The 27,910-nt window shown below is 43.3% G+C and overlaps 1 protein-coding gene across 1 annotated transcript; it reads left to right on the top strand.

Annotated features, from left to right (window-relative positions):
• LOC309703467 (NACHT, LRR and PYD domains-containing protein 3-like) lies at nt 1–25,101 on the top strand. The gene is made up of 14 exons (XM_082528301.1): nt 1–63; nt 3,984–4,115; nt 4,200–4,301; nt 4,427–4,567; nt 4,683–4,826; nt 6,551–6,629; nt 15,769–15,979; nt 16,155–17,922; nt 18,927–19,094; nt 20,066–20,239; nt 20,422–20,595; nt 22,561–22,734; nt 23,617–23,663; nt 23,839–25,101. Exons 2-14 carry the CDS (start codon nt 4,027–4,029, stop codon nt 24,369–24,371), a joined length of 3,804 nt encoding a protein of 1,267 aa, XP_082384427.1. The 5' UTR covers nt 1–63; nt 3,984–4,026; the 3' UTR covers nt 24,372–25,101.
• The last annotated feature ends 2,809 nt before the right edge of the window (nt 25,102–27,910 follow it).

Genomic DNA, 27,910 nt, shown 5'->3' with positions numbered 1-27,910 from the left:
GTCTGTGTTTATTGTCCAAGTGTGGATTGGAGCTTGTTGTTCGAGTATCTGTTTGAAGAAACTGTAAGTTTGCTTTGTGTCGTCCTTTAACAGTTTGTCTTTAGGAACTTTACTGTTTGTTTCTGCTCTGTAATATTAGGACCAGATGTTTAGCTCTTATTTCAGGACAAACTTTGGATCACTCTTGTACTTGAAGATAAATCCACATGATTATAGATTATTGATTGAGTGGAATCCATACTGGTTAACTCTGCACTGAAACATTTGTTACTGTGATAAAGAGTTTAAATGAATCTGTTTGACACTGATCATCACTCATGGGACGTTTTTCCTTCTTTAACTGGAAACAATCAGATATAATCATTCTGTTCTTAGAAGTCGACTTTCAGGTTTTACTGAAGTGACATTGAAAAACAGAAAGTGAATCATCTCCAGCTCAGGTCAGGTTTACTGCAAACAAAGTTAATGAAAATGAAATCTAGAAGTTTACAAACAACATGAACAATTACTGCATTTTTTTTAAATGAACTTTATAATATCTGCATGTGGAGGCTGGGATATTGTGCAGGAAAGTATTTGGATTTGTTTTTGCGTTGTGTCGCTGTCATGTTCACTTTGTACTTTGTGTTTTAATCAGTGGATTTGAGTTTTCGTCTTCTAGTGTTTGAAGTTTTTAGTCATTAATCGTTGGTCAGAGTGTGGTCTCTTGTGTTTTCCTGTTTGTTGCCCTCTTTTATAGTCGTTGGATTTTTTGATAAACATTTTGAATTTTGTTCCTCGTGAACAGTTTTAAGTCTGAATGAACGTGTGCTGTAAGTTATTTGAGCCAGTTGTCCTGGATTTGGCTTCAAAACTCTGCCGGCTAATGAAAATAGTATTTTGTTACATTTATAGAGTCACTCAGTGGTACGTTTTCATGAAATAAATAACTGAACAGATACATGTTAAAATTATGTCAGTTGTATTAAAATAAACACAAATAACTGTTGATAGATGATTTTTGGTGGTTTTGTGTCCCTTTGTGAATTTTATTTCTTAGATAAGACCAGAGGCCCACTGACTCTTTGCACCTCTAGTCTGGTCTCAGTAGTCAGTTCATTATTCTGTAAAAGACTGTTGTTGTTTAAGAGCAGGTAGTCATGTAAAGGTTAACATCGTCACACAGGATGCAATCAGAAGCTCAAGTAATGAAAAATAAGCATCACTCAGTACTGATTATCTGATATCAGAGTCATTATACATCAGACACTTGGTGAACTCGGTAACATCACACAAAACATTTTAATTCCTCATGTATATCATGGAAGCCAGTGAGGGAACTAATGCTGACTTAAATGAACAGCTCAGGATCCACTTCTACTCTTCTTTTCTATTGTAAACAATATTATGGGGATTGTATGTAAATATTGTAAGGATCTTTCTAATGTTTTATACCTTAAAGGTTTTTGAAACATCTCTTTATGCCTGTGTCTGTGAAAGAACTGATGTCTGCACATGGATTATTTTTCTATCAGTAAAGACTATTAATTCTGATGATATTATAGCTACTCTTCGTCAATCTTTCTGTCAGCTTTATATTTAGCTACCACCACCCTCAGCCAGTTAATGTTGCTAAAGGCAATATTTCCAATCAAGGATGGTGGAATAGAACACAGCCAAAACTCGGTCTCCTCCTCTCTGATGTGTTCAAAGGTGCTCGTCAATCATCTGTAATTCTTCTGTGCCTTTAAAAAAACAAAAAACAAAACAAAACAAAAAAACAACAACATAGATTTAACAATAGAGAAAAACTTTTGTTCATTTGACTGAATATCCACCAAAGTGGGTGGACGAGATGGCGTCTTCAAGCACCAGATTCTATTTTAAACCAACAATCAGAAGAACGTTGGATTAGAGACAAGGAGGGGAACTGAACTGGCATCCAGACAACTGGTGAACTGGATTAGAATAAAGACAGAAAATAAATTATTATTTTGAACTTATAATCACATAAATTTATTCTAATCACTAAATTCACAAAAAGTATACACTAAAATATAAACCCCAGTTACAAAAGAAAAATCAAACAATAACAGAAGTCCGTATTTTCACAAAAAAAGCAAAGCTTTTTTGCTCAGGTAGAGCAAGTGAGAACAGGAAAAAAGATATTGCAATATTATGCAGCTCTTACATAAAAGGCTGCATAATAACAGAAACATCTTTTCTTTTAAGCCCAAATATGTACTTACTCCAGTGAGTAACTAAGTAATGTTCTGCATTACTTTTAAGAAAAGAAACCAGTAATGTGTAATATTTTATTTAACTTTTTGAGTGACCACCCTAACAAAGCATGTGAACTTTACTCTGACTTAAGTCTGAGTAGTCAGACAGCATTTTTCTGGAGTGAACACACACACACACGCACACACACACACACACACACACGCACACACACACGCACACACGCACACACACACACACACACACACACACTTTATTCTGGGCTGATAGACTATGAGGTCTTTTATTTATTATTCATTGCTGTTGAACAGCAGTGTGGACAGAGCCTCTTCTTGGTGGGTCCCACACTTGATGGGGACTTGTGCCATTAGCTTGAAGTTGACCTCTACTGTTGTTCACCACATTCACATTGAGTTCCTGGTGAAGAGTCTTGGGTTCCTGTTGTACAGTTTTAGGCATTCCAAGCTCCAAGTGTGGGGCATCGAGTCAGGCCTTGTAATAAATCCAGGCAGTGCACAGGTTGGTCAGTCTGGCCTTGCAGTTTCGGGCAACGGCTCTGTCTACCAGGAGCTGGTGTTTTGTTCCTCTGGTAATCCTACAATTCTATTTTTGTGCCTCGCTCATGTATTAACTGTAAATGTTGAAAAAAGTATATTAGTTGAGCAGCTCTTGGAGCTTTTTTTTTTTCAACAGTTTTCTGAATTCTCATCCTGATCACCAGCTTCATGCAGTTCTGTCTGGTGTTCATGGGCTTACAACAACATAATAAATCGATTATTTTTCAGGGTTAGTAATTATCAGTTTATTGAAAGATACAAACTCATTATGTTATTTTAATAATAACCAAAACTGCTTGGTGAATAATTGAATTAAATGATACAAGTTGAATTCTACTTTAAATCTGACCACATAAAGGCATATTTTCAGTAACTCATCTGAAAATCTGCCTCCTCCAACCTGTCCTACTTCAGGTAGAGTCCCTCCTCCTTCCATGAAACAGCTCACCCGTGTGTCTGTGTGTGTCTGTCTACAGCTCTTTTAATAACCTTTTGTTGCTGTTAATGCTTCAAAAAGATTGTGCGTGCTGCAAACTGAAACTATGCTGCATGCAGTTTCTAGTTTTTCTAGTTTAAACATGTGAGGAATGTTTCCCTAGATGCAAACATCGATAATCAGCTTTAATGTCTGCATGTGATTCCTACTCTTTAAACTAGAGTTTGTGAACTCTGCAGATTGGGACAGTTTTGCTTTTCTCTGTTAAAATCCCAGAACCAGAAATGTGTGAGGCTCTGCTCTGAGATCCAGAACCAGATCACATCTGGGTAGATTTTGGCATAGAAAAAGTGTTCATGTGAATTTGTGAGTGCCCTGATGTACTCATTTCTAATTTACTCACTCGGCCTCTCTCAGTGAAAATCCTAGTACAGTGAGCTGTCACTAAATGTTTCCTTCAGTCTAAATTAAAGCTACACAGTCAGAAAACACCAGTCTGGCATGAACTGAATTCAAGACCAGTTCTCTTACTTTGAAGCTCTGGCTCCTCCTCTCTCTGACTGGCTGTTCACATTAACCCTGAACTGAAGATTCGTATTACCAGTGAATCAGTGTGTCTACAGCTCTCTGCAAACTCAGCAGGAATAGTTAGTCTGAAGCTTTTAGCTCTAATGACCCTAAAGGTTTTTTTCATGGATCGGCAGAAATGTTTGAAAATGTTTTTCAAAATGTTGTTATGTGCACATGAATGATTTGTGTTTCCTCTGCAGGTGAAGGTAGAAAGTGTGTGTGAGCTGATGTGAATTGAGCCGCATGGATCAGTGTGAAGACAGAGAGGAGGGAGCCCCTCCCTCTAAAACCACTCTGTGTGGGGAACATGAGAGCCAGACCAAAGCGCAGAGGTGAGATGACCATCTCTAACTGTCCATGACTCTTTTCCATGTCGCAGCTCAGCACTCGCATCACTGCTCCATCATTATTCACAGGAACCAACCTGGACCTCCACCCAGCTCTGTGTCCTTAATGAGTGACCACTCAAAACGAGACCCCATTGAATTTAAACACCAGCACGTGTCTGCTCCAGAGGGGTGAGCAGTTATTAACATGAACTATTTGAATGTCAGCCAGGTGTCTGATTTAAATGGTGATGCTCGTTGTATTTTGTTTTATTTTTTTATTAATCTTTCATGGTTTCATAAATGCATCTCTGTAGGAGACCACTGGCTAAAAGGACATACACAAAAAAACGAGGAACTAAATGTAAACATGAGCCTGAACTCAGCTGTATGTCCTTAAGGAGTAAACAGTCAAAACGTGACCCCATTGAATTTCAACAGCCGCCTGCTGCAGAGAGGTGAGCTGTTAGTAACACTCTTTCATGTTAGTACAGTGTCTGATTTAAATGATGATGCTTATTTTATTTTTTATTTTTATAAATCCTTCATGGTTTCAAAAATTTATCTCTGTAGGAGACCATTGACTCAAACAACATCCAGGAGAAAACGAGGAACTAAACGTATAAATGAACCTGGACCCAGCTGTATGTCCTTAAGGAGTAAACAGTCAAAACGTGACCCCATTGAATTTAAACATCATGGGTCTGCAGCATACAGGTGAGCTGTTAGTAACATGAAGTCTTTGAGAGGTATCCTGATGCATACTTAGTCATCCATTTAAGTTAATCCCAAAAAGATGATTCTGTTCATTTGGACGTTGTGTTTTCAGTGGTAGAAACATGTTGTCACTCATCCAAGTGACACTTTTTGGATTTACTTTCTTTACTTTCTTGGATTATTGACCATGAATCAAGACATTTTAACCCACTTTGTCAAGTACTGGCTTAAGCTAATATGACTATGAGCAAACAGCACATAAGATAGTTGATTGCCTGAACCACCTGTTGTTCAGCCTCAGATGCAGACAAAACAGGATTACTCCTAGAAGTCTGCAGATGAGCTCTTCAGTTAAGGGCCTTGGAGCAACAAGAAATCTTTAGGAAGACGCAGAACTAGCTCCTCAATGAATGTTTCAAAGAAACAAATTTTATCATTAATGTGCTAAAATCTGAAGAGGAGTGGATGCCACAGAGACTTACAATGCTTCTAGATGAGAATACTCCTCAAAGGGTGTTTGAATTCAGTAAGACAATCCAACTAGCACAGCATGAAAAGTCCAAGACTAACAAAGAAAGTTTTACTTAATTGTTGTTTACCAGAAACCACAACAAATTGAGTATTGAGAGACTTCCTGATCAATGGTTCTTGGTCAATGGTCATGACATTTTGCATATAAATGATCAAGTAACTGACCTCACAGCCCATTGTTCATTCTGTGGAGATTTCAGTCATTGTACAAAGGTATTGTTTATAAGGCTTAGGAAACCTGCAGTCAGCTGAGAATGAAGTATGAGTGACGAAATGTTTCTTCCATTGAAAATGCTACATCCAGATGAACAAAATCAACTTTTTGGGATCTTTGAGAGGTAAATAACTACCTGATGTTGTTGAAAAGAAGACTGTAACTGGGTGTAAATTTACACAAATGTGAGAGTTCTAAAAAAAAAACAGTAATACATTTAACTATGTCTCTTAAGCTGGATGTAAACAAAAAATAAATGTTCAAAGTTTTAGAACATGTTTAGTGCCATCTTTGAACATTTGAGCCTGCAGCCAATAGACTTACATTACATTATTTCCTGACTAGTTACAGAATCAACAACAATAAAACTAAATATCAAGTTCAATGCCGAGTTGCTGAAACAATGAATTTATGTTCATAACAAGGATATACTCTCCACTTTCACTTGTTTTTCACTGCGATATCAGTTTTGTCAGTAGTTAGCTAACATTATGTTTTGTAAATCTATTGGCAGCAACCTACATGGTGACATCTTCTGTAACAGCAAAAGATGGCGCTAAATACTTCTAAATCTAGTGTTTCAAACTATTTAAATCTAGGACAGTATTTAGAGCAGGGCTCTGACAAAAAAAAGTAGAGACGAAAAGCCCTGAGGAACTAAACATGAAAGAAATTAACTCCACAGAAAAATAAGCTTAATCATGGGCAAAACAAACTCAACAGGCACACAGGAATCACACAGGAGCTTATATTCAAAATATCAGCTGGATACACTACAAGCTCTAATTTGCTTTGCTCTTGGAATATAAGCCAGCAGATTGGCTACTTTTTTCCTGGACTGGATGAACAGCTAAATATTGTTCAAGAGTTAAATTATATTGATGAGATGAACATCACTAGAAGCACCTGTGTCTTTTCCTTTCCTTGTCTCTCTGGAGACAGATTTCATGGGGACTAACTCTTCATGATTCCTCCACAGAGTGGATCAGGAGAGCTCAGAGGTTCCGAGGGGTCAGTCTGCCCAGCAGCATCAAACACAGCTGGACTTCATATTTATGGTCTGTACATGTACAAAACTTTCGTCTGTGAAAGTTCTCAGTCATCCAGGTCATCGTAGTCAAAGGAGCTTGCAAAGAAAAGCGTCTGGACTTCTTTAAGTTGCTTGAAGACGTTTCACCTCTCATCCGAGAAGCTTCTTCAGTTCTAAGGTCAAATGGTGGGGAGTCCCAGATTTAAACTTAGTGGGAGAATATCCCCCCAAAGAGGGAAAAATGGACCCCCTGATGATCCTCTAATCGCCTGAGCCAAGGTGTGAAAATGGGTCCCAATCAGCCAGGGTTTCGGGTGAGCTCATTGTGAAACCGGGCCCCACCTTATCATGCGAATTCCTGAGGTCAGATGGCCCAGGATGTGAGTGGGTGTTAAGGCGTCTGGGGAGGGAACTTAAAACTGGATTATAGATGGCAGACAGTTGGTGTCGTAAACCACCGCCTCTGTTCAAAGATGGTCGCTCACAGTGGACATAGATGGCTTCTTTCACTCCTCTTTCAAACCATCTGTCCTCTCTGTCCAAAATGTGAACATTGGTATCCTCAAAAGAGTGACCTTTGACCTTTAGATGCAGATGGACTGCTAAGATGAGATGATGAGATAGCCTTTATTTGTCAGTTGCAGGTCTTTTGCCCACAACCGAGATGACAGACCTTGCCGACCGTATATACCTGACCTGTCCTGGTCGTTGTGTCCTTGGGCAAGACACTTTATCCTACTGCCTACTGGTGTTGGCCAGAGGGGCCGATGGCGCGATATGACAGCCTCGCTTCTGTCAGTCTGCCCCAGGGCAGCTGTGGCTACAATCGTAGCTTGCCTCCACCAGTGTGTGAATGTGAGAGTGAATGAATAGTGGCATTGTAAAGCGCTTTGGGTGCCTTGAAAAGCGCTATATAAATCCAATCCATTATTATTATTATTATACAATACACAAACATCACATTGGGGAGACAGGTCAGGCTAGGTAGTGAGGAAAAAAAACATCGAAATGTGTAACACAAAAGGATGATACAGGAATGCACAGATATCAACACACCATAGCACAATAAACACAGACAAGCAACATGGGAAAGAGTTCCAGTGTGTACATCCGATCTGGGATCACTGCAATCTTTCGACTGCGCCTCCAACTGACCCGATGTCCACATCAGAGGGGAGGTAAGCGTTGGAGGTGGCGTTGGATCCGGGGTAGGGAGGGCGATGCGTCGGTGAGTGCTTATCAGTATCAGTATACCGTATTTTCACAACCATAAGGCACACTTAAAAGTCTTAGATTTTCTTCAAAAAGTACGGCGCGCCCTATAGCGCAGTGTGCCCTGTGTGTTGTAATGAGGACGTAGTAGAGAACACCACGAGAACGCTAAAGGGTGAAGTGTGTGCGTTGACTTTATCGCACATACCTGTATAAAAGAACAGGTATGTGCGTTATGCAGGACATCGTTGTTTTAACAACCCTGAAAATGGCAAAGAGACACGCTTACGAAGCACAGTTTAAACTGAAGGCCATCAGCTAAGCGGAGGAACATGGAAATCGAGCAGCGGCGAGAGAATTTAAGATTAACGAATCGATGGTTCGCAAATGGAGGAAGCTAGAAAACAAGCTCCGGCAGGTCAAGAAAACGCAGCTGAGTTTCCGCGGACATAAGGCGAGGTGGCCCGAGTTGGAGGAAAGACTCGAGCGGTGGATCATCGAGCAAAGAACGAGCGGGAGAAGCGTTTCGACGGTCACCATTCGGCTAAAAGCACTTTCACTTTTTATGAAACGGTGCCATTTTTCCATCCGCACCAGGACTACGGTAGCGCAGCAACTTCCAGTGGATTATAAGAAAAAGCTGGCCATCTTCCGCTCCTACTGCAGCAAACACATCGGCGACAAAAACATCCAGCCCAGCCACATCACAAACATGGACGAGGTCCCGCTCACTTTTGACATCCCAGTGAGTCACACTGCGGAGAAGAAGGGGACCAGCACGCTAGCGATACGCACAACAGGGTATGAAAAGTCTTCTTTTACTGTTGTGCTTGGCTGCCATGCTAATGGACAGAAACTGCCGCCTATGGTGATTTTTAAGCGAAAGACTTTGCCTAAAGAGAAGTTTCCAGCAGGAATCATCATTAAGGCAAATGAAAAGGGCTGGATGGATGAGGAAATGATGAAAGAGTGGCTGAGGGAGGTGTATGTAAGGAGACCAGGTGGTTTTTTCCACGCATCACCATTGCACTTAATCTGTGACTCTATGCGTGCCCATCTCACAGCCGATGTGAAAAAACTAGTGAAACAAATGAACTGTGAGCTTGCTGTCATTCCGGGAGGCCTGATAAAGGAACTCCAACCGCTGGACATCGGTGTGAACCGCCCGTTCAAAGTAAGGCTGCGAGCGGCCTGGGAGCGATGGATGACCGATGGAGACCACAGTTTCACTAAGAGTGGAAGGCAGCGCCGGGCGAGTTACGCCACAATTTGCCAATGGATTGTAGATGCTTGGGCTAACATGTCTGCTGGCACTGTTGTTCGAGCTTTCACAAAAGCCGGCATCATTTCCGAGGAGCCGCACGGCACGGAAAGTGACTCTGACAGTGAAGAAAGTGAACCTGGCATGTTTGATGGAGATTTAGCGCAGCTGTTCAATTCAGACACAGAGGATGAGGACTTCGATGGGTTTGATTGATGATAAAAATGTGAGTACCAAACTTTGTTTTGCTCCTGCTTTATTTTTAAATACGCACACTTGTATGCTTGTGTGTTGTTGATGATGATGATTACTGGTAATAAAAATGTGAGTAAGGTACCGAACTCAGGTTTGCTCCCGCTTTATTTTTAAATACGCATACGGTACTTGTATGCGCCCTATGATCCAGTGCGCCTTATGTGTGTGTTAAATACAGTAATGGCACACATAACTGAGACTGCGCCTTTTAGTACAGTGCGTCTTATGGTCGTGAAAATACGGTATGTATGTGTGTGCGTGTCCAGAGTTCAGCTGAGACAGTGTCCTTCACCCTGCCAGGCTAAGTAAACAGTCTTCCAGCCAACCCAGGTGGCCTTGCATGGAATGGGAAGGAACAGACTAAACACAGTCGTTATCAGGGTGTTTTGTTCAGCTCCGGCCTTGCAGCTGGCGCCGAAGGGGTATCCGCATAAGTGATGTTATTTTTTACTTTAGTGCGAACAGCTCATATGAATTTCAAAGCAGTTCTACAGTCCAACACTGGTCTCTCAATCTCCCGTTGGAGAGCCGCGAGCTTCGCCATACTTGACTTCTGTGATGTTGTCATTTCTTGTGCTCAAGGAGCTGACTTCTGAGAACTCACAGCAGTGTGCCTCCCCGAGATGTCATCCAATTTTGCGCCCAGAGATGTTATTCCGGGCTAGCCCTTCCGAGATGTATCCAGTCTGCAGTCAAAGATCTTATTCTGAGTATTCACAGCAGCCGTAGCCTCTCCAAGATCTTATCCGTGCTGACTCAATGAGCCTATTTTGAGAAACTCACGCCTCTCCCATTATTCCAATCCCAGCGGGCAACCTTGTGGGAGTTTGAACAGCCGGTTCCGCTTTCCTAATTCTTCGATAAGTCAGGGCCAAGCCAGCTCTGATCAGCCAGAACCCTGTTACCATGGTTCCGAATAGGTAGATATCTTCAGCACTCAGGCTCACCCAAGCCCAAACTGTCATGATTCGGCTGTGTGGCAGGCAGGATGAGAACCCAAATTGCAAACTCACAGACACGGGGGATAAACTCAAAATGCAGCTTTATTGCTGACAGGTGATAAACAATAACGATGATACAAAAGCAATGCAAAACTACACTAAACTGGGAAAAGCTAAAGTAACATATACCGGAAGACACGGGGAGAACCACACACGGCATGAGGGAGAACGCGACGCCGAACAGAGGGAGACGCAGACAGAAATACACACAGGGTAAACGAGGAAAGTTTGAACACACGGGGAACACAGGTGACGCTGATAATCATAACGAGACAGGGCGGGGTGAACTGAACATGACATGTACAGGCGTGAGAGTCACAAAGTAAACAGGAAGTGCACAGAGGTTCAGACAGGAGGAGAGAGAGCACGGGGAAAACACAGACATAACGGGCTGGGGAAACATGGAATAAAACATAAGGAGAGACGAGGGCTCAGATACACAGAGGGGCACACAGGGGGTGAGAGTCACAACGGGAAAACACACAAGGAACAACGTAACAGATCAACCCAGGAAGCATGGCCTAAATAAAGAACAAAATACAAAAATACATGAAAACTAAGAATACTGGGCCCACATGGCCCAGGACCATGACATCACCCCCCCCTAAAGGGCTGGCTCCCGACAGCCCAAACCCGAGAAACAAAACTAAAACAGAAAACAACCCACCCAGGGCGGGAGGCGGGGGACCAGGACGGAGGGACCAGAACGGGAAACAAAACAAACAACAGAAAACACAGGAGCACATGACCGTAGTCCAAATAAGGTTCAGGGGGCCGACCCAGAGCCCACAGGCACAAGAGTTCACGGGTCACACGGTCGGGGGGCCGACCAGGCGGGTGGCACAGGTGGCAGAGCTGGTCCGGAGGCCGGCCGTGCGGAAGGCAATGGCGGCGGCGACGAAGGAGACGACGGAGCAGTTCAGGAGGCCGGCCGCGCGGAAGGCAGTGGCGGCGGCGAGGGAGACGACGGAGCAGTTCAGGAGGCCGGCCGCGCGGAAGGCAGCGGCGGCGACGAAGGAGACGACGGAGCAGTTCAGGGGGCCGGCCACGCGGAAGGCAGCGGCGGCGACGAAGGAGACGACGGAGCAGTTCAGGGGGCCGGCCGCGCGGAAGGCAGCGGCGGCGCATCAGTGTCAGGCGCACTGGCTGAGGCCCGGTGGACACAGGACCAGACGAGGCTGAAGACTCTGATGAGGCCGGACCAGACGAGGCTGAAGACTCGGAGGCTGGACCAGGCGAGGCTGAAGCCGGGCCAGGCGAGGCTGAAGCCGGGCCAGGCGAAGATGAAGCCGGGCCAGGCGAAGATGAAGCCGGGCCAGGCGAAGATGAAGACGCTAGAGCTGCAGCGAACGTGGACGAGGCTGCCGGTGGAGCAGCTGGTGGCTGAACGGGCCCCTCGGACCCTCCAGCGGAGACAGGAGGCTGAACGGGCCCCTCGGACCCTCCAGCGGAGACAGGAGGCTGAACGGGCCCCTCGGACCCTCCAGCGGATGAGGTAGATGGCGGCGTGGGAGCCGCGGAGTCCTGGATGAGCTCATCCGGGCTCCCAGCAGGAGCTGATGCAGAGCCAGGGAGATTTGGGACCCCTGGCTGAATGTTAAGCTGACCAGCGGACCATACTGCTATCGGGGACTGGGCTACAGGAGCTACTGGGGCCTGCGCTACAGGCGGCACTGGAGCTACTGGGGCCTGCGCTACAGGCGGCACTGGAGCTACTGGGGCCTGCGCTACAGGCGGCACTGGAGACTGAACTGAGGGGGACACTGGAGACTGAGCTGAGGGGGACACTGGAGACTGAGCTGAGGGGGACAATGGAGACTGAGCTGAGGGGGACACTGGAGACTGAGCTGAGGGTGGCTGCGAGGGAGCTAACTGAACTGAGGGTGGCTGCGAGGGAGCTAACTGAACTGAGGGTGGCTGCGAGGGAGCTAACTGAGCCGGGAGTAGCTGCGGGGGAGCTAACTGAGCCGGGAGTAGCTGCGGGGGAGCTAACTGAGCCGGGAGTAGCTGCGGGGGAGCTAACTGAGCTGAGTGTGTCTGCGGGGCGGCTAACTGGGCTGCTGGTGGCTGCACCGGCGATAAGCAGCTCGCGTCGACATCCGCCACACAAAACACAGCCCCTGAGCGAACAGTCACTATGTCTGGAAAAGACACAGAGTCCTCACTCACCACAGCAGGTGAATTGGAAGTCCGAGTGTCCGGCTGTGGGGTGGTGCGTCGCTGTACAGTGTCTCCGGAGTCCAAACAAAAGGGGACAGAATTATCCGAGTCCGGTGTTAAAAAAACAGAGCCACTCACAGTTGTGCACGGGTTAAGAAGTCCGGGATCCGAAGGCTCGGGGTGAGAGTGTGACACACGGTCACTCTCTCCCAGGGGTGAAAACTGCTCCGCTGCTCGGGAACGGCGACGACGTGAACGCCGTTTTCTCCGGGAAGGGGGAGGAGACGAGCCGGGCCGCGAATCCGTCAGCGGGCCGGGCTGAACATCCTCCGGCTCTTCGTACAGGAGCGACCGCTCCGGGAGGACGCCTACAGTGGAGACGAGGAAGTCCTGGATGTGGGGGTGGAGCGCGCCGAATAGCCACGGGAGTCCGGACACCATCCGCTGTAGGCGGACGGCTACGGTCTCCCGGTACTCACCCTCGGGCAGCACCACCCACTCCTGACAGTGATACTCCACTGTATAAATCAGATCCTCCCGGAGGTCAGCGGAGGGGTTGTGAATTGCTGGGTCCATATCGTGGTCGCGTTCTTCTGTCATGATTCGGCCGTGTGGCAGGCAGGATGAGGACCCAAATTGCAAACTCACAGACACGGGGGATAAACTCAAAATGCAGCTTTATTGCTGACAGGTGATAAACAATAACGATGATACAAAAGCAATGCAAAACTACACTAAACTGGGAAAAGCTAAAGTAACATATACCGGAAGACACGGGGAGAACCACACACGGCATGAGGGAGAACGCGACGCCGAACAGAGGGAGACGCAGACAGAAATACACACAGGGTAAACGAGGAAAGTTTGAACACACGGGGAACACAGGTGACGCTGATAATCATAACGAGACAGGGCGGGGTGAACTGAACATGACATGTACAGGCGTGAGAGTCACAAAGTAAACAGGAAGTGCACAGAGGTTCAGACAGGAGGAGAGAGAGCACGGGGAAAACACAGACATAACGGGCTGGGGAAACATGGAATAAAACATAAGGAGAGACGAGGGCTCAGATACACAGAGGGGCACACAGGGGGTGAGAGTCACAACGGGAAAACACATAAGGAACAACGTAACAGATCAACCCAGGAAGCATGGCCTAAATAAAGAACAAAATACAAAAATACATGAAAACTAAGAATACTGGGCCCACATGGCCCAGGACCATGACACAAACTTCTCGTTGAGAAAGGGGTGTCTATTGCATTTAGGGACCAGTTGATCCAATCCATAATTCCTCTTTTAGGTTTTAGAGAACAGACTGTGAGAGAATGTTCCAGGGAAAAAAAACAAAAAAAAACACGAGACTAGACAAGGACATAAGCAGGGAAGATAAGGGAGAGGAGAAAAAGTGTGTCCGCCTCCTCCGAGAGCCAAAGAAGAGAGTCATGTCCTGTGGAGGTGGCTCTTCTGTGTTGTGCCATGCGCTTGTGAATCGGCTGTTTGGTCTCTCCAATCTAGAGGTCTGGGCATTCCTCGCTGCACTGTACAGCATACACCACATTGTTAAGTTTGTGTTTAGGAGTTTTGTCTTTCAGGTGAACCAATTTTGGTCTGAGTGTGTTGCTGGGTCTGAAATGCACCGGGATGTCATGCTTGGAGAAAACTCTCCTGAGTTTACATAGGGGATGACAATTTTGTTGCGTCCTCCCTTGCTGGTGTCTGGTCTATCTTCTTTTCTGTGCCTCTTTGCTGACATTATGAACGCCTAGTTAGGATAACCGCATGTTTTGAGTGCTTCCTTTAAAGTCTAAGCCACCCTCTCCAGTGCCAAAGTCCCTCCATCCAACCTCACAATACAAGAAAAGAAGGCCGTCGCTTCCCTGAGCAAAGACTACAACATCACTGTTTTACCAGCTGATAAGGGAAGATGCACCGTGGTCCTAAACACTACAGATTACCACACAAAGATCACTACTCTCCTCAGTGACAACAATACCTACGAAGCCTTAAAGCAAGACCCCACAAGCCCCTACAAAAAGAAAGTTATAGGTTGCCTTCAGGACCTTGAAAAGGACAAAATCATTGACCGCCTTACATATCACCGCCTTTATCGAGAGATTGCCATACCCTGCATTTACGGACTTCCTAAAATCCACAAGGAAGATGTCCCACTCATAGTAAGTAGCAAAAACTCAGCCACTTATAACATTGCAAAACACTTTGCTACCATCCTTGCACCTCTTGTGGGGAACACCCACATCAAAAACTCCACCGACTTCACCGAAAGGTCCAGAAACTTACCCTGGATCCAGATGAAACCATGGTGTCCTTTGATTTAGTCTCTCTTAACTTGCATACCCACCACAGAGGCCGTGGAAACGGTCAGAAAACGACTACAAGACGACAGCTCCTTGGAAGACAGGACCAACTTCACACCCGATCAGATCTGCACACTGTTAGACCTCTGCCTTACCACAACATAGTTCAAATACAACGAAGGCTTCTACAGACAAAAACATGGCTGCGCCATGGGCTCCCCCATGTCACCTATTTTAGCCCAGACCTCTACATTGGAGAGACCAAACAGCCACTTCACAAGCAAATGGCACAACATAGAAGAGCCACCTCCACAGGACAAGACTCACCAGTCCATCTGCATCTTAAGGATAAAGGTCACTCTTTCAAGGATACCAATGTTCACATTTTGGACAGAGAGGACAGATGGTTTGAAAGAGTGAAAGAAGCCATCTATGTCCACTGTGAGCGACCATCTTTGAACAGTGTCGGTGGTTTACGACACCAACTGTCTGCCATCTATAATCCAGTTTTGAGTGCCCTCCCCAGATCGCTTAACGCCCACTCACATCCTGGGCCATCTTACCTCAGGAATTCACACGATAAGGTGGGGCCAGGTTTCACAATAAGCTCACCCAAAACCCTGGCTGATTGGGACCCATTCCCACACCAGTTTTCACACCTTGGTTCAGGCGATGAGAGGATCATAAGGGGGTCCTTTTGTCCCTCTTTGGGGGGATATTCTCCCACTAGGTTTAAATCTGGGACTCCCCACCATTTGACCTTAGAACTGAAGTAGCTTCTCGGATGAGAGGTGAAACATCTTCAAGCAACTTAAAGAAGTCCAAACGCTTTTCTTTGCAAGCACCTTTGAACACTTACTTTTACAACTTCATGCTGCTCTTTATGCAACAGTGGATAATCTGTATTTGGCTCCATGATTTCAGTATAATTGGGTCATTCATGAAGTATTCTATTCCAGCTGCTGGAGGACAACATCATCAGCTTTGTGAAGAAAGAGCTGAAGAAGATCCAGAAGGTTCTGAGTCCAGATTACCCAGAATGCTTAGAGAGTCAGAGGGAGGAGGAAGAGGAAGAGCAGAGGAGGAGCAGCAGAGAGGCATTTGTGAAAATCACCCTGGACTTCATGAGAACAATGAAGTTTGATGAGCTGGCTGACCGTCTGCAGATAAGTAAGTCGATTTCCCTAAAGATTTAAGTTGCTGGTGTAAAGAATTTACTAATTTCAAAATAAGTAGAACAACACATAACAATGATGATATATGGAATTTAAATTGTCTATACATTTTTTTTAAACAGTACCTTATGTTGTACTTTTTTTGTTGTTTTTTCTCTGAAAACGTCTAGATGCCATTTGTCCTCACAAACTTAAATCTACACTAAAGGAGAGGTTCCAGTGTGTGTTTGAAGGGATCGCTAAAGCAGGAAATCCAACCCTTCTGAATCATATCTACACAGAGCTCTACATCACAGAGGGAGGGACTGCAGAGGTCAATGAAGAACATGAGGTCAGACAGATTGAAAAGGTATGCAGGAAACGAGACAGACCAGAAACATCAATCAGAGAAGAAGACATCTTTAAAGCCTCACCTGGACGACTTGAACCAATCAGAACGGTGCTGACAAAGGGAGTGACTGGTATTGGAAAAACAGTCTTAACTCAGAAATACATTCTCGACTGGGCTGAAGACAAAGCCAACCAGGACATCCAGTTCATATTTCCATTCACTTTCAGAGAGCTGAATGTGCTGAAAGACAAAAAGTTCAGCTTGGTGGAACTTGTTCATCACTTCTTTACTGAAACCAAAGAAGCAGGAATCTGCAGCTTTGAAGACTTCCAGGTTGTGTTCATCTTTGATGGTCTGGATGAGTGTCGACCTCCTCTGGACTTCCACAAAACTACAATTCTAACTGACCCTAGAAAGTCCACCTCAGTGGATGTGCTGCTGATAAACCTCATCAGGGGCAAACTGCTTCCATCTGCTCACCTCTGGATAACCACGCGACCTGCAGCAGCCAATCAGATCCCACCTGACTGTGTTCACAGGGTGACAGAGGTCAGAGGGTTCACTGACTCACAGAAAGAAGAGTATTTCAGGAAGAGATTCAGAGATGAGGAGCAGGCCAGAAGAATCCTTTCTCACGTCAAGACATCACGAAGCCTCCACATCATGTGCCACATCCCAGTCTTCTGCTGGATGACAGCTACAGTTTTGGAGAATGTGCTGAAAACCAGAGAGGGAGGGCGGCTACCCAAGAACCTGACTGAGATGTACATCCACTTCCTGGTGGTTCAGGCCAAAGTGAAGAAGGTCAAGTTTGATCAAGGAGCCCAAACAGATTCACACTGGAGTCCAGAGAGCAGGATGATGATTGAGTCTCTGGGAAAACTGGCTTTTGATCATCTGCAGAAAGGAAACCTGATCTTCTATGAATCAGACCTGAAAGAGTGTGGCATCGACATCAGAGCAGCCACAGTGTTTGCAGGAGTGTTCACACAGATCTTTAAAGAGGAGAGAGGACTGTACCAGGACAAGGTGTTCTGCTTCATCCATCTGAGTGTTCAGGAGTTTCTGGCTGCTCTTCATGTCCATCTGACCTTCATCAACTCCGGAGTCAATCTGCTGGAAGAGCAACAAACCACCTCCCAGAAGCCTGAAACAACAGCATCTCACTTCTACCAGAGTGCTGTGGACAAGGCCTTACAGAGTCCAAACGGACACCTGGATCTGTTCCTCCGCTTCCTCCTGGGTTTTTCACTGCAGACAAGTCAGACTCTCCTACAAGGTTTGCAGACACAGACAGGAAATACTTCACAGACCAATCAGGAAACCGTCCAGTACATCAAGAAGAAGCTCAGCGAGAATCTGTCAGGAGAGAAAAGCATAAATCTGTTTCACTGTCTGAATGAACTGAATGATCGTTCTCTAGTGGAGGAGGTCCAGCGGTACATGAGTTTAGGACGTTTCTCCATACGTAATTATTCCCCTGCTCAGTGGTCAGCTCTGGTCTTAATCTTAGTCTCGTCAAAAAAAGATGTAGACCCAAAGACATTTTCTTCAGATGACGTTCTTCTGGAGCTGCTGCCAAAGGTCAATGCCTCTAATAAATCTCTGTAAGTAAATATGTGCTGATGCCTTTATTTGGTAAATGGTTATTCTAGTTAACATAAAGCAGTTTGAAAACAGCTGTAATGGTTCAGGGTTTTTTAAAAATATATAAAACATTTACATTATCATCAGTACTCAATCCAACTGTTAATGCATATGTAGCGGCAACGATTGTCAGCATTTCTGACAAAAAAACTAGTAATGTAAGAAAGTAATGTCCAGACCCACCCTGTAGTGAATACACAAGTGCTAAACATAAACTCTTCAAAAACATTTTGTTCATACCAAAACCACATGGAAAAAAACAGTGTTCTGTTACTGCACTGTTCTCTCTTCAGTTCTACCTCATTTCCAAAATACTGCTCTGCTACATTCGGCCTTACTTGTACAATCACCCAAATTTCACCAGCTGCTGGTGAACTGAATCATTTTCCTCATGTTGCTTGTAGTTCATGTTGCCAGTTCTAAGAAAAAAGTCTTTATTTTCTACAACTTTGTCTCATTTCCCTCACCCTTGATTCCTCTATGCTGGTTAGTTCTGTCCTCCCTTTCAGTCTTTGTGGTGTTTTTGTATTCAGTTGGATATTTAATTTCTTACTGACTTCTATCAGTCAAAGAATTGCTTGCTTTTTTTTAGTCCACATGTCCTCTGCATCCTGCACTTTGGGTCAGTCCTGTTCCACAAACTGTGCGATTCTTGACAGATTGTGACAGAATGCCATGACCAGTATGGACCTGTGAAAAGGTACCATTAACGCTTTGGAAAATAAGGCATTAGACTGCTGAATTTAGGTGTCAAAAACTGTGGTAGAGCACTACAAAGGATGCCTTATTGTGAGGCTAAAAAAAAAAACATTTTCCTTGTTGCTTTACTTTTGGTTTTACCCGAGAACAATAATTTTCCTCTTAAGCTGATATTTTAGCTAATTTTCTTTTTGGACACATTTTAATCGGGACACTGTTTATATAAATTTGTTTAGTTTAATCCCAAACTGCATTACTTTTTCAGACTGAGTCTCTGTAACCTGTCAGAGACAAACTGTGAAGCTCTGTCCTCAGTTCTCAGCTCCCAGACCTCCAATCTCAGAGAGCTGGGCCTGAGTAACAGCATCCTGCAGGATTCAGGAGAGGAGCCTCTGTCTGACGGACTGAAGAGTCCACAGTGTAAAACTCTCAGGTCAGATCAAATGAAATATATATACACTCAACAAAAATATAAACGCAACACCTCTGCCCTGAACAATGTGAACCATGATTCATCCGTGAAGCGCACACCTCTCCAACGTGCCAGACGCCATCGAATGTGAGCATTTGCCCACACAAGTCTGTTACGGCGACGAGCTGGAGTCAGGTCAAGACCCCGATGAGGACGACGGGCATGCAGTTGAGCGTCCCTGAGACGGTTTCTGACAGTTTGTGCAGAAATTGTTTGGTTGTGCAAACCAATTGTTCCAGCAGCTGTCTGGGTGGCTGGTCTCAGACGATCTTGGAGGTGAACCTGCTGGATGTGGAGGTCCTGGGCTGGTGTGGTTACACGAGGTCTGCGGTTGTGAGGCCGGTTGGATATGCTGCCATATTCTCTGAAACGCCTGTGGAGATGGCTTATGGTTGAGAAATGAACATTCAATGCACGGGCGACAGATCTGGTTGACATTCCTGCTGTCAGCATGCCAGTTGGACGCTCCCTCATTGCTTGTGGCATCTGTGGCATTTTGCTGTGAGACAAAACTGCACATTCCAGGGTGGCCTTTTGTTGTGGGCAGTCTGAGGTACACCTGTGCACTACTCATGATGTCAGATCAGCATCCTGATGTGGCACACCTGTGAGGTGGGATGGATTATCTCAATATAGCAGATGTGCCCACTACCACACATTTGGACTGATTTGTGACCACTGTTTGGGAGGGATGGTTATATTGTGTATCTGGAATGAATTTTAGGTCTCTACGTCCATCCCATGGGGAATGGGAGCAGCAACAAAGGTGTTGCGTTTATATTTTTGTTGAGTGTATACATATATATATGTATATATATGAATTGTCAAAAATGAATTAAAGATCAAGGTAAAAAATACAATTATTATTGCCAAATGTTTTAGTCCTTTAGTCCTGATTACTCTTTAGCAGTTTTGTTTGGTTTGTTTTTCAGAGTGATGGGCTGTAACCTCTCAGAGAGAAGCTGTGAAGCTTTGTCCTCGGTTCTTAGTTCTCAGTCCTCTAGTTTAGGAGAGCTGGACCTGAGTAACTCCAACCTGCTGGATTCAGGAATGAGGCTTCTTTGTGATGGACTGAAGAGTCCGGACTGTAAACTGAATACACTTAGGTCAGACCAAGCTATATATATTTTTTTCATCTGATGAAAGAATTAATAAATTAAATGTTTTGGCTAAAGGAATTACAGGGTCCAGAGAAAAAAAAGTATTAGATATTGCTAAAATAATAATTCAAAATTTCACTTTAAAAACAAATTATTTTTTCAATGGTTACTAATCTGTTATCTTTCAGACTGAGTCACTGTAGCCTTTCAGAGAGAGATTGTGAAGCTCTGTCCTCAGTTCTCAGCTCCCAGTCCTGCAGTTTGAAAGAGCTGGACCTGAGTAACTCTGACCTGCAGGACTCAGGAGTGAAGCTTCTGTCTGTTGGATTAAAGAGTGCAAACTTTAAACTGGAAACTCTCAGGTCAGGTTTCAAACTGTTCTACTGATTATCATCTAAAATCTACATTCAATTGTTGTATAAAAGTGAACCTTTAAAGAATTTTATTAGACTTTGAATTATTGTTTGAGATTTTTCATAATCACATTTCTTTTGTGATGTATTCAAAGAAAATTATGTTACACTAGTAAAGTTAGAGATTTGGGGCAATTTGTCCATATTATATTCTATTAAATTCTGTTCTTTGCATACTTTTGGAGGCAAAGAAAAACTCAAAGCTCAAAGTTTTCTAACTCATGATCTTTATTTCCATTCCTGAGAATGGGAAGCTGTTAGGCGCTCTCATGCACCCACAGCTCTGAAAAAAAATCACAAGATGAATCTGTATGTGTCTAGTTTGGCTATGTCACACACACATAGGGGCGGATCTAGAGAAATATTCTTGGGGTGGCAAAGAAATCAAATGGGGTGGCTCTGTCTCGCTGCCATTACCATCACTCCCAAAACTTTTCCCTCTTCCTAAACAATCAAATCCCACATGTTGACTTTTTTTTAAAATTGGTCGACATGGTACATTTTTCCACCGACAGGAAAGCGGTGGCTTTTTTTCCTTTCTTTACTTTTTTTTCGCGCTGTCCTTAGAAAACGCTTAAAAAACACACACACACACACAAAAGCGTTTTTAGAAAAAAGCGTGGCTTATATATATTATCATAACTCTGGATTTACTGGCCTGTAATTAAAATTTAAAAACTTTGAAGTCCGAACTTTCAATACGGGCTGAAATAGAGACTAGAGCACGACTGCAGCTTATATCAGCTTACATCAGTCATGTGATTTGGAGGTGCAGCGTGTCCGTGGACCACAGAGGGTTAATAACACTCACCTTCCTTCCATTTCCAGAGTGTAACATCCAACCACCTGTGTAAAATCCGAAACTCCCATGGTGTTGTTCAAAATGTGCTCTGGCCGGTCCTGCTTTGGGCTGAACCATTTGTTAATGGTGGAGGGGGGGGACACTATCCAATATATTCAGTTTTAGTATTTATATTCACTGTTGACTGTAACTACGCTCAAACTGTTAATGCTATCTTATTTTAATAAACAACAGTGTCATATGAAAAACTGGGGTGGCACTTGGGGTGGCAAGAGATCATTTTAGCGTGGCACTTGCCAACCCATGCCACCCTTCTAGATCCGCCCCTGCACACACACCCTCAGTTTACTCAGTTCTTCTTTCTTTGTGTCAGATTTCTGGTGCAGCTCTGCGCTAAACTTCCTCTTTTCTTCACTTCTTCTTTCTAAAGTCTATTGCCAGGGCAACTTCTCACCCTTTGACTTAGTTCTTTGTCACCTCTGGGCCTGGTTTATAAAGGCCTATACATAAAACAATATAATCAGAAAATAAGCATTAAGAATATATATTTAAATCCCAACAGACCCCCTTTTTAACTAATTTTCTTAGTTAACCTAATTAACTGACTCCCTCAATAACTAGTGTGAACTAAAAACAGATATAATTAACTTTTTCTGGTAAAAAATTCCTACATTACTTTTGTCACTCTTTGGAAACAGCCTCTATAGAGTTAACCCGTTTCCTCTTTAAAAATTTACTCCTGTTTTTCACTCCCTTTAACGGGTAGCACATATCCGGCCTTAACACTATTTTTGGGCAAGTTACATAACATAGAAATCCTACCAACTATCACTGTCCTTAGTTTAAGGTCTTTACTTTTAGTTTAGGTCCTTAGTTTGTATTTTGTTTATTGTTTTTTTTTTTTCATCTCTCTGAGATCATCCCTTCTTCTTGCCCTCACTCTGCCACCAGTAATGGTAGATGGTCCTTTTGAAGACTGTTTTCATTGGAAATATCTTTGTGTATAAATAAATAAAAAATAAATACTACACAAAGATATTGAATAATGTTATTGTATCTGAAATACAGAAAATCATTGTTCACAGATGGATTGTTGTTTTGTGTGTCTGCAGTCTGTCAGGCTGTCTGATCACAAAGGAAGGCTTTACTTCTCTGGCCTCAGCTCTGCGCTCCAACCCCTCCCATCTGAGAGAGCTGGACCTGAGCTACAATCATCCAGGTCACTCAGGAATGAAGCTGCTGTTGGCTGGACTAAAGGATCCAAGCTGGGCACTGGACACTCTCAGGTATGGAGGGAATGTCTGATAGAGACCTGGAAACATTTCCTGTGGCCTTCGCTCACTTCCTGTTTGTTTCATACACATGTCACATGAAACAATCCATAAAGGATAGGAGGTCTCCAGGGAGACCAACATATCTCAGTATTATTAACAGTTCAGATTAAGGAAATATTTATCCCAGAACACAACAACCACTGGAACCAGGGGGAACTGTTGGGCTTGCTTTATCAAAAGAATAAAATCACTATTCTTTTTTACGGCTGTGGTAGAAACTGAGAACTACATGGAGATGTTCTCTGTAGGCTTAAAGAAAAGCAGCCCTGCAGTAAGGGATTTATGTGTTTCTAGTGCTTTTCATAGACAAAAGTAGCAATGTGATTTTAAAAGCCAATACACAATATACAATAATGAAACTGGAAACAGTCCAATGTCTTGACACATAGTGAATCATCCAGGTAAGTAAATCCCCAAAATATGATTCCACTGATCAATGGCCTTGAGTAGCATTCACAAAGAGTTGGGGAATGGCTGCAATCACAGCATTGTAAGATGGTGACAGATTAGGCCATTAGCATTCACAGAGAGCCATTCCTCACAGAGAGAGGAATGGCTGCAATCACAGCATTGATCCAGCTAAACAGAAGAGTAATATAAAGATGATGAAGGTCACAGTTTGAATCAGTCATATTTCTTTCAACACAGTGGTGTACTGACAGATCCAGGATCAGTCAAAATCATCATCAGTTTGATCAACATATGGATTGAAGAGAATTTGTAAAAATGTTGGACTGTTCCTTAATCAGTGTCTAACAATATGTGTATGAGAGCCATGTAAATGTCCATGTGTGCATGCTGACTGTGCTGGTCTGACCCTCCTCCTCCTTTCAGGGTGGAGCCTGCTGGAGTCCGATGGTTGAGACCAGGTCTGAGGAAGTGTAAGTGTGTTTTTAATGTGATTCATGAAAACAAATCAGCACTCATTCAACCATCATCAAACTTTCACATCACTCATTCACATCTCTGATGTCAGGAGTTATCATCAAAGTATTAATCAATGAACAGATGATGGATCAATAACTGCAGCTGGATTGTGTTTGTTCTCTCCATCAGATTCCTGTCAACTCACAATCGACACAAACACAGTGAACAGACACATTAAACTGTCTGACAACAACAGGAAGATGACACATGTGGAGGAGGTTCAGTCATATCCTGATCATCCAGACAGATTTGATTATTTTTATCAGCTGATGTGTAGTACTGGTCTGACTGGTTGCTGTTACTGGGAGGTCGAGTGGAAAGAAACGGTTGAGATATCAGTGAGTTACAGAAGAATCAGAAGAAAAGGAGACAGTTATGACTGCGTGTATGGATGGAACGATCATTCCTGGAGTCTGATCTGCTCTGAAGATGATCCTCATTATGTCACGTACAATAACAGAGTGACATTCATCTCCTCCTCCTCCCCCTCCCCTGTCTCTAACAGAGTAGCAGTGTATGTGGACTGTCCTGCTGGCACTCTGTCCTTCTACAGAGTCTCCTCTGACACTCTGATCCACCTCCACACCTTCAACACAACATTCACTGAAACTCTTTATCCTGGGTTTGGGTTCAATCCTGGTTGCTCGGTGCATCTGTGCTGAGTTGAGTGTAAAGAGTGTCCTCCTGTTAGAGAGAAACACCGACTGCTGAACAGTTCAGTCTGTACATGTCTGTCTGGTTCACTCAGAAACAGGTTTTCAGATTCATGGATTCAATCAGTTGATGTTTTAAACTGTTCTAAATGATTCCTTGTAAACTTCTTCCTCTTCAGTCCTTTAGCAAACAAATGTTAACATGTAGATACTAGATTAAGATGAATCATTTCATCTGAATTCAGTGAATGTGATCTTTGATTTTTACGAAATTAACATAATTCCTTTCGTCATTTTATAATATTAAAATATTTAAAATCAATCCAATGTATTTGAAATGTCAGATATAAAATCAAGCACTTCGCTCTCGCTCTGCAGGCCTACTTGTTGTTCCTAGAGTATTTAAAGGTAGAATGAGAGGCAGAGCCTTCAGTTTCCAGGCCCCTCTTCTGTGGAACCAGCTTCCAGTTTGGATTCAGGAAACAGACACTATCTCTACTTTTAAGATCAGGCTTCAAACTTTCCTTTTTGCTAAAGCATATAGTTAGGGCTGGACCAGCTGACCCTGAATCCTCCCTCAGTTATGCTGCAATAGGTGTAGACTGCTGGGTACTGAGTGTTTCTTCTTCATTCACCACGTGTGTATACAAGCCGTATGCCTTTAATGAGTTACTGTATTATTGTATTTACCTTACAATAGAAGATGTAAATATAAAGCACCTTTAGCTGACTGCTGTGCTATATGAATAAAATTTGACTGAAGGTAACACTGTAATGTGTGTCTGTAATGTGTGTGTGTGTGTGTGTGTGTGTGTGTGTGTGTGTGTGTGTGTGTCCTGGAACTACCTCTGGTACTGTAAGACAAATATGGACCAGTTCTAGGTTGGTCAATCAACCTGAGTCTCCTAGTCTTCTTAAAAACACAACACAATGCAGCGCAAAGGAGCCTGTTTGGGACGAACTGTTACAGCAGGGTGAAGCAGATGGTTACAAAAACTTGGATAATAAGTAGAAAACAACAGACCGAGAATTGCTAGATAATATTAATGTAGCAAGGTTAGAGATGGAAATCTCATTCAAGGGGAAGGAGCAGATGCAGACGAGGTCAGACATGGATGAAGTGCAGAAGAAGATCCAGTCAGGAGATGGCAGGACTGGTTGCATGTTTCCCAGAAAAGAGTCATAATAGTATTTGTTTTTGTTGTGGTATTATACTGTATTGCCCACTTACAGGGTCATCCTGTTTGTGAAGCAGATCGCTGATTCACATTGAGGTCCAGCATGCTGGAACTTCAATGTGAATTTCAACTGCTGAAATGAATTAAATCTTTTAAAAGGTAGTCATTCTCCTGTACTTCCCAAGAGAAAGAAAAAACAAAGAACACTAACAGAGGTCAGGTTGCCCAGGTGTTTGGCCTGGTCTATCAGCGCTCCTGAGGGCAGCTGTGGGTCATCCAGCAGGGGGCAGCCTTGTAGCTATTGGAATATGAATGTGAGTGAATGTTAGATAACCAGCATTTATATAGAAATAAAAGCTTAGAAAAAGTGCGTGTGTGAATAATAAGGCAAGTTGTCCAGGTGTCTTCCCTGCTCACCCTGATACGAAGAAACCTGAGTAGTCTCGCGGGTCAAATCGTATCAGTCACACCTACTATGGCAGCTCCCCTGTTGATCATGGCACTTGGTTTTTTATCTGACTTGGTTTCAGAGTCTGGACAGCAGGCCCCAAAGATAGATATTACTTGGAAACGCTAAAGCAACCTATTTGGATTAATATAGATTAATATTCATATTCATACATATAATGTTTCATAAAAGGTTAAAAAAGGAATGTTCATTATTTAGGCTTTTTTGTTTAGAAGATTGTATTAAAGCAACTTAGAGAAAAACAAAAGCAAAAATGATTTTAGAAAAGTAATATATATATATATATATATATATATATATATATATATATATATATACACATATATATATATAATCACATCACATTGGAGGGAGAGAGATTGGTGGTGATATGGAAGAAAATGTTTTCCACCTCAGTGCTCTGTGGAAATAATCTGGAAAGCAGGATTCCTTGATAGATCGCACATCTTCTCAAACTTCTACTTTTGCTTTTCCACAGGGAAAACCTTCAAAATATCCCCTCTGGATTGTGACAAATTAATGTTCAGATTTTTACCCTTACTATTTCATAAATGGTTGAGAGAAAATAAGAATTTTTTTTTCACAAATGAAATTTTAATTGCAGCAATTTTTTTAAAGCAATGTAGCAGGACAAAAGCAAAAGAAGAATGAAACGATAATAAAAGTCAAATAATAATCAAATCACATCAATTACAATTGTCTAACTAATCTACTCTGAGCTAATGCTGACTCTGTTCTTATCTTTAAGAGGTGAGAGGTTGGAGAGGAGACGGGCACATCAGCCCTGAAGATCTGTTTATGGCAGTGCTCTAATGAAAATAATCCATTATTAAAGCAATAGATTCCTTCTGAAATAATCCATCATATCTGAGACTGTAATAGTCGCATTTATATGATTAACAAACAGTCAGAGCAAAAACAGTACATAAACAGCACGATGTTTTGTTCAGAAAATGTTTTCGCTTAACATCTCCTCACCTTTTTTCATTGCCCTTTTTTTAAGTTAGCAGTTAGTTACTGTCACAATCAAAAACTATGGGTCCTAATAAACTGCTTCCACAAAACGCCAGGACAGTGTCTATAGTTTTTAAAGGGATGCATTCAAGAAACTACAATGTATGAAAACTTAAAGATGAACACTTCAGGGACCTCTAATTAAAAGAATTCCTGAAAAACTACAACCGCAGCTGAACAAAAGAGTTATTGGTGGAACTTTTGTAATCACTATATTCTGAAATAAAAGATGAGACAGCTCAGCACAGCATGTTATTAACTTCGCACATGAAGCGGTTCAGTCCAGTCAGTCTTCAGTTTTGCAGCCACCATCCACATCCTGCTTCTTCGGCTGGTCGTCACGGTAACTCTGGACTTTCCTCCAACGAATCCTGAAGTCTGTCAGTCCTTCTGACAGCATGAGGCCTGACAGCTGGACAAAATGTGCAGATGATGAAAAACATGAAGCATAGTTTGAACTTGTGTCAAGTTTGTGTTGGTGACTGAACTGCTGACCTGCTGTGAAACCTGCTGCTGGATCTCTGTGCTGTGCATGTCTGCCTCTGACTGAAGCTTCATTTTCACCACTGTTTGCTTTGTCACTGCTAAAAATGAACCACATATAACAACACAAACATTAGTGTTTTACATGATGACAGGATCTTACAGTGTTTGCATTCTGGACCTCACCTGTGAAACAGAAAAGAAAGTGTCTGCTGGTACAGGAGCCATCAGCCCATTTCCTTGACATTAAATCAAATGCTCCACAGTACTCAAGTGAAATGTAGTTATTGGGCTCAGAAGGCTTCCAGTCAGTGAATGTGGAGGTTGTGTTGTCAGACCAGGAGGACCAGGGATCCCTGTAGAGGCCAATCCACACATACTGAACCCCTGATCCATTCAAAGTG

This window comes from Aulonocara stuartgranti (genome assembly GCF_965226115.1).
Source record: "Aulonocara stuartgranti genome assembly, chromosome: 3".
In the NCBI taxonomy this organism is placed as follows: domain Eukaryota; kingdom Metazoa; phylum Chordata; class Actinopteri; order Cichliformes; family Cichlidae; genus Aulonocara; species Aulonocara stuartgranti.
Note: the sequence above shows the minus strand (reverse complement) of the source record. Positions and strands in the feature narration are given on the sequence as shown.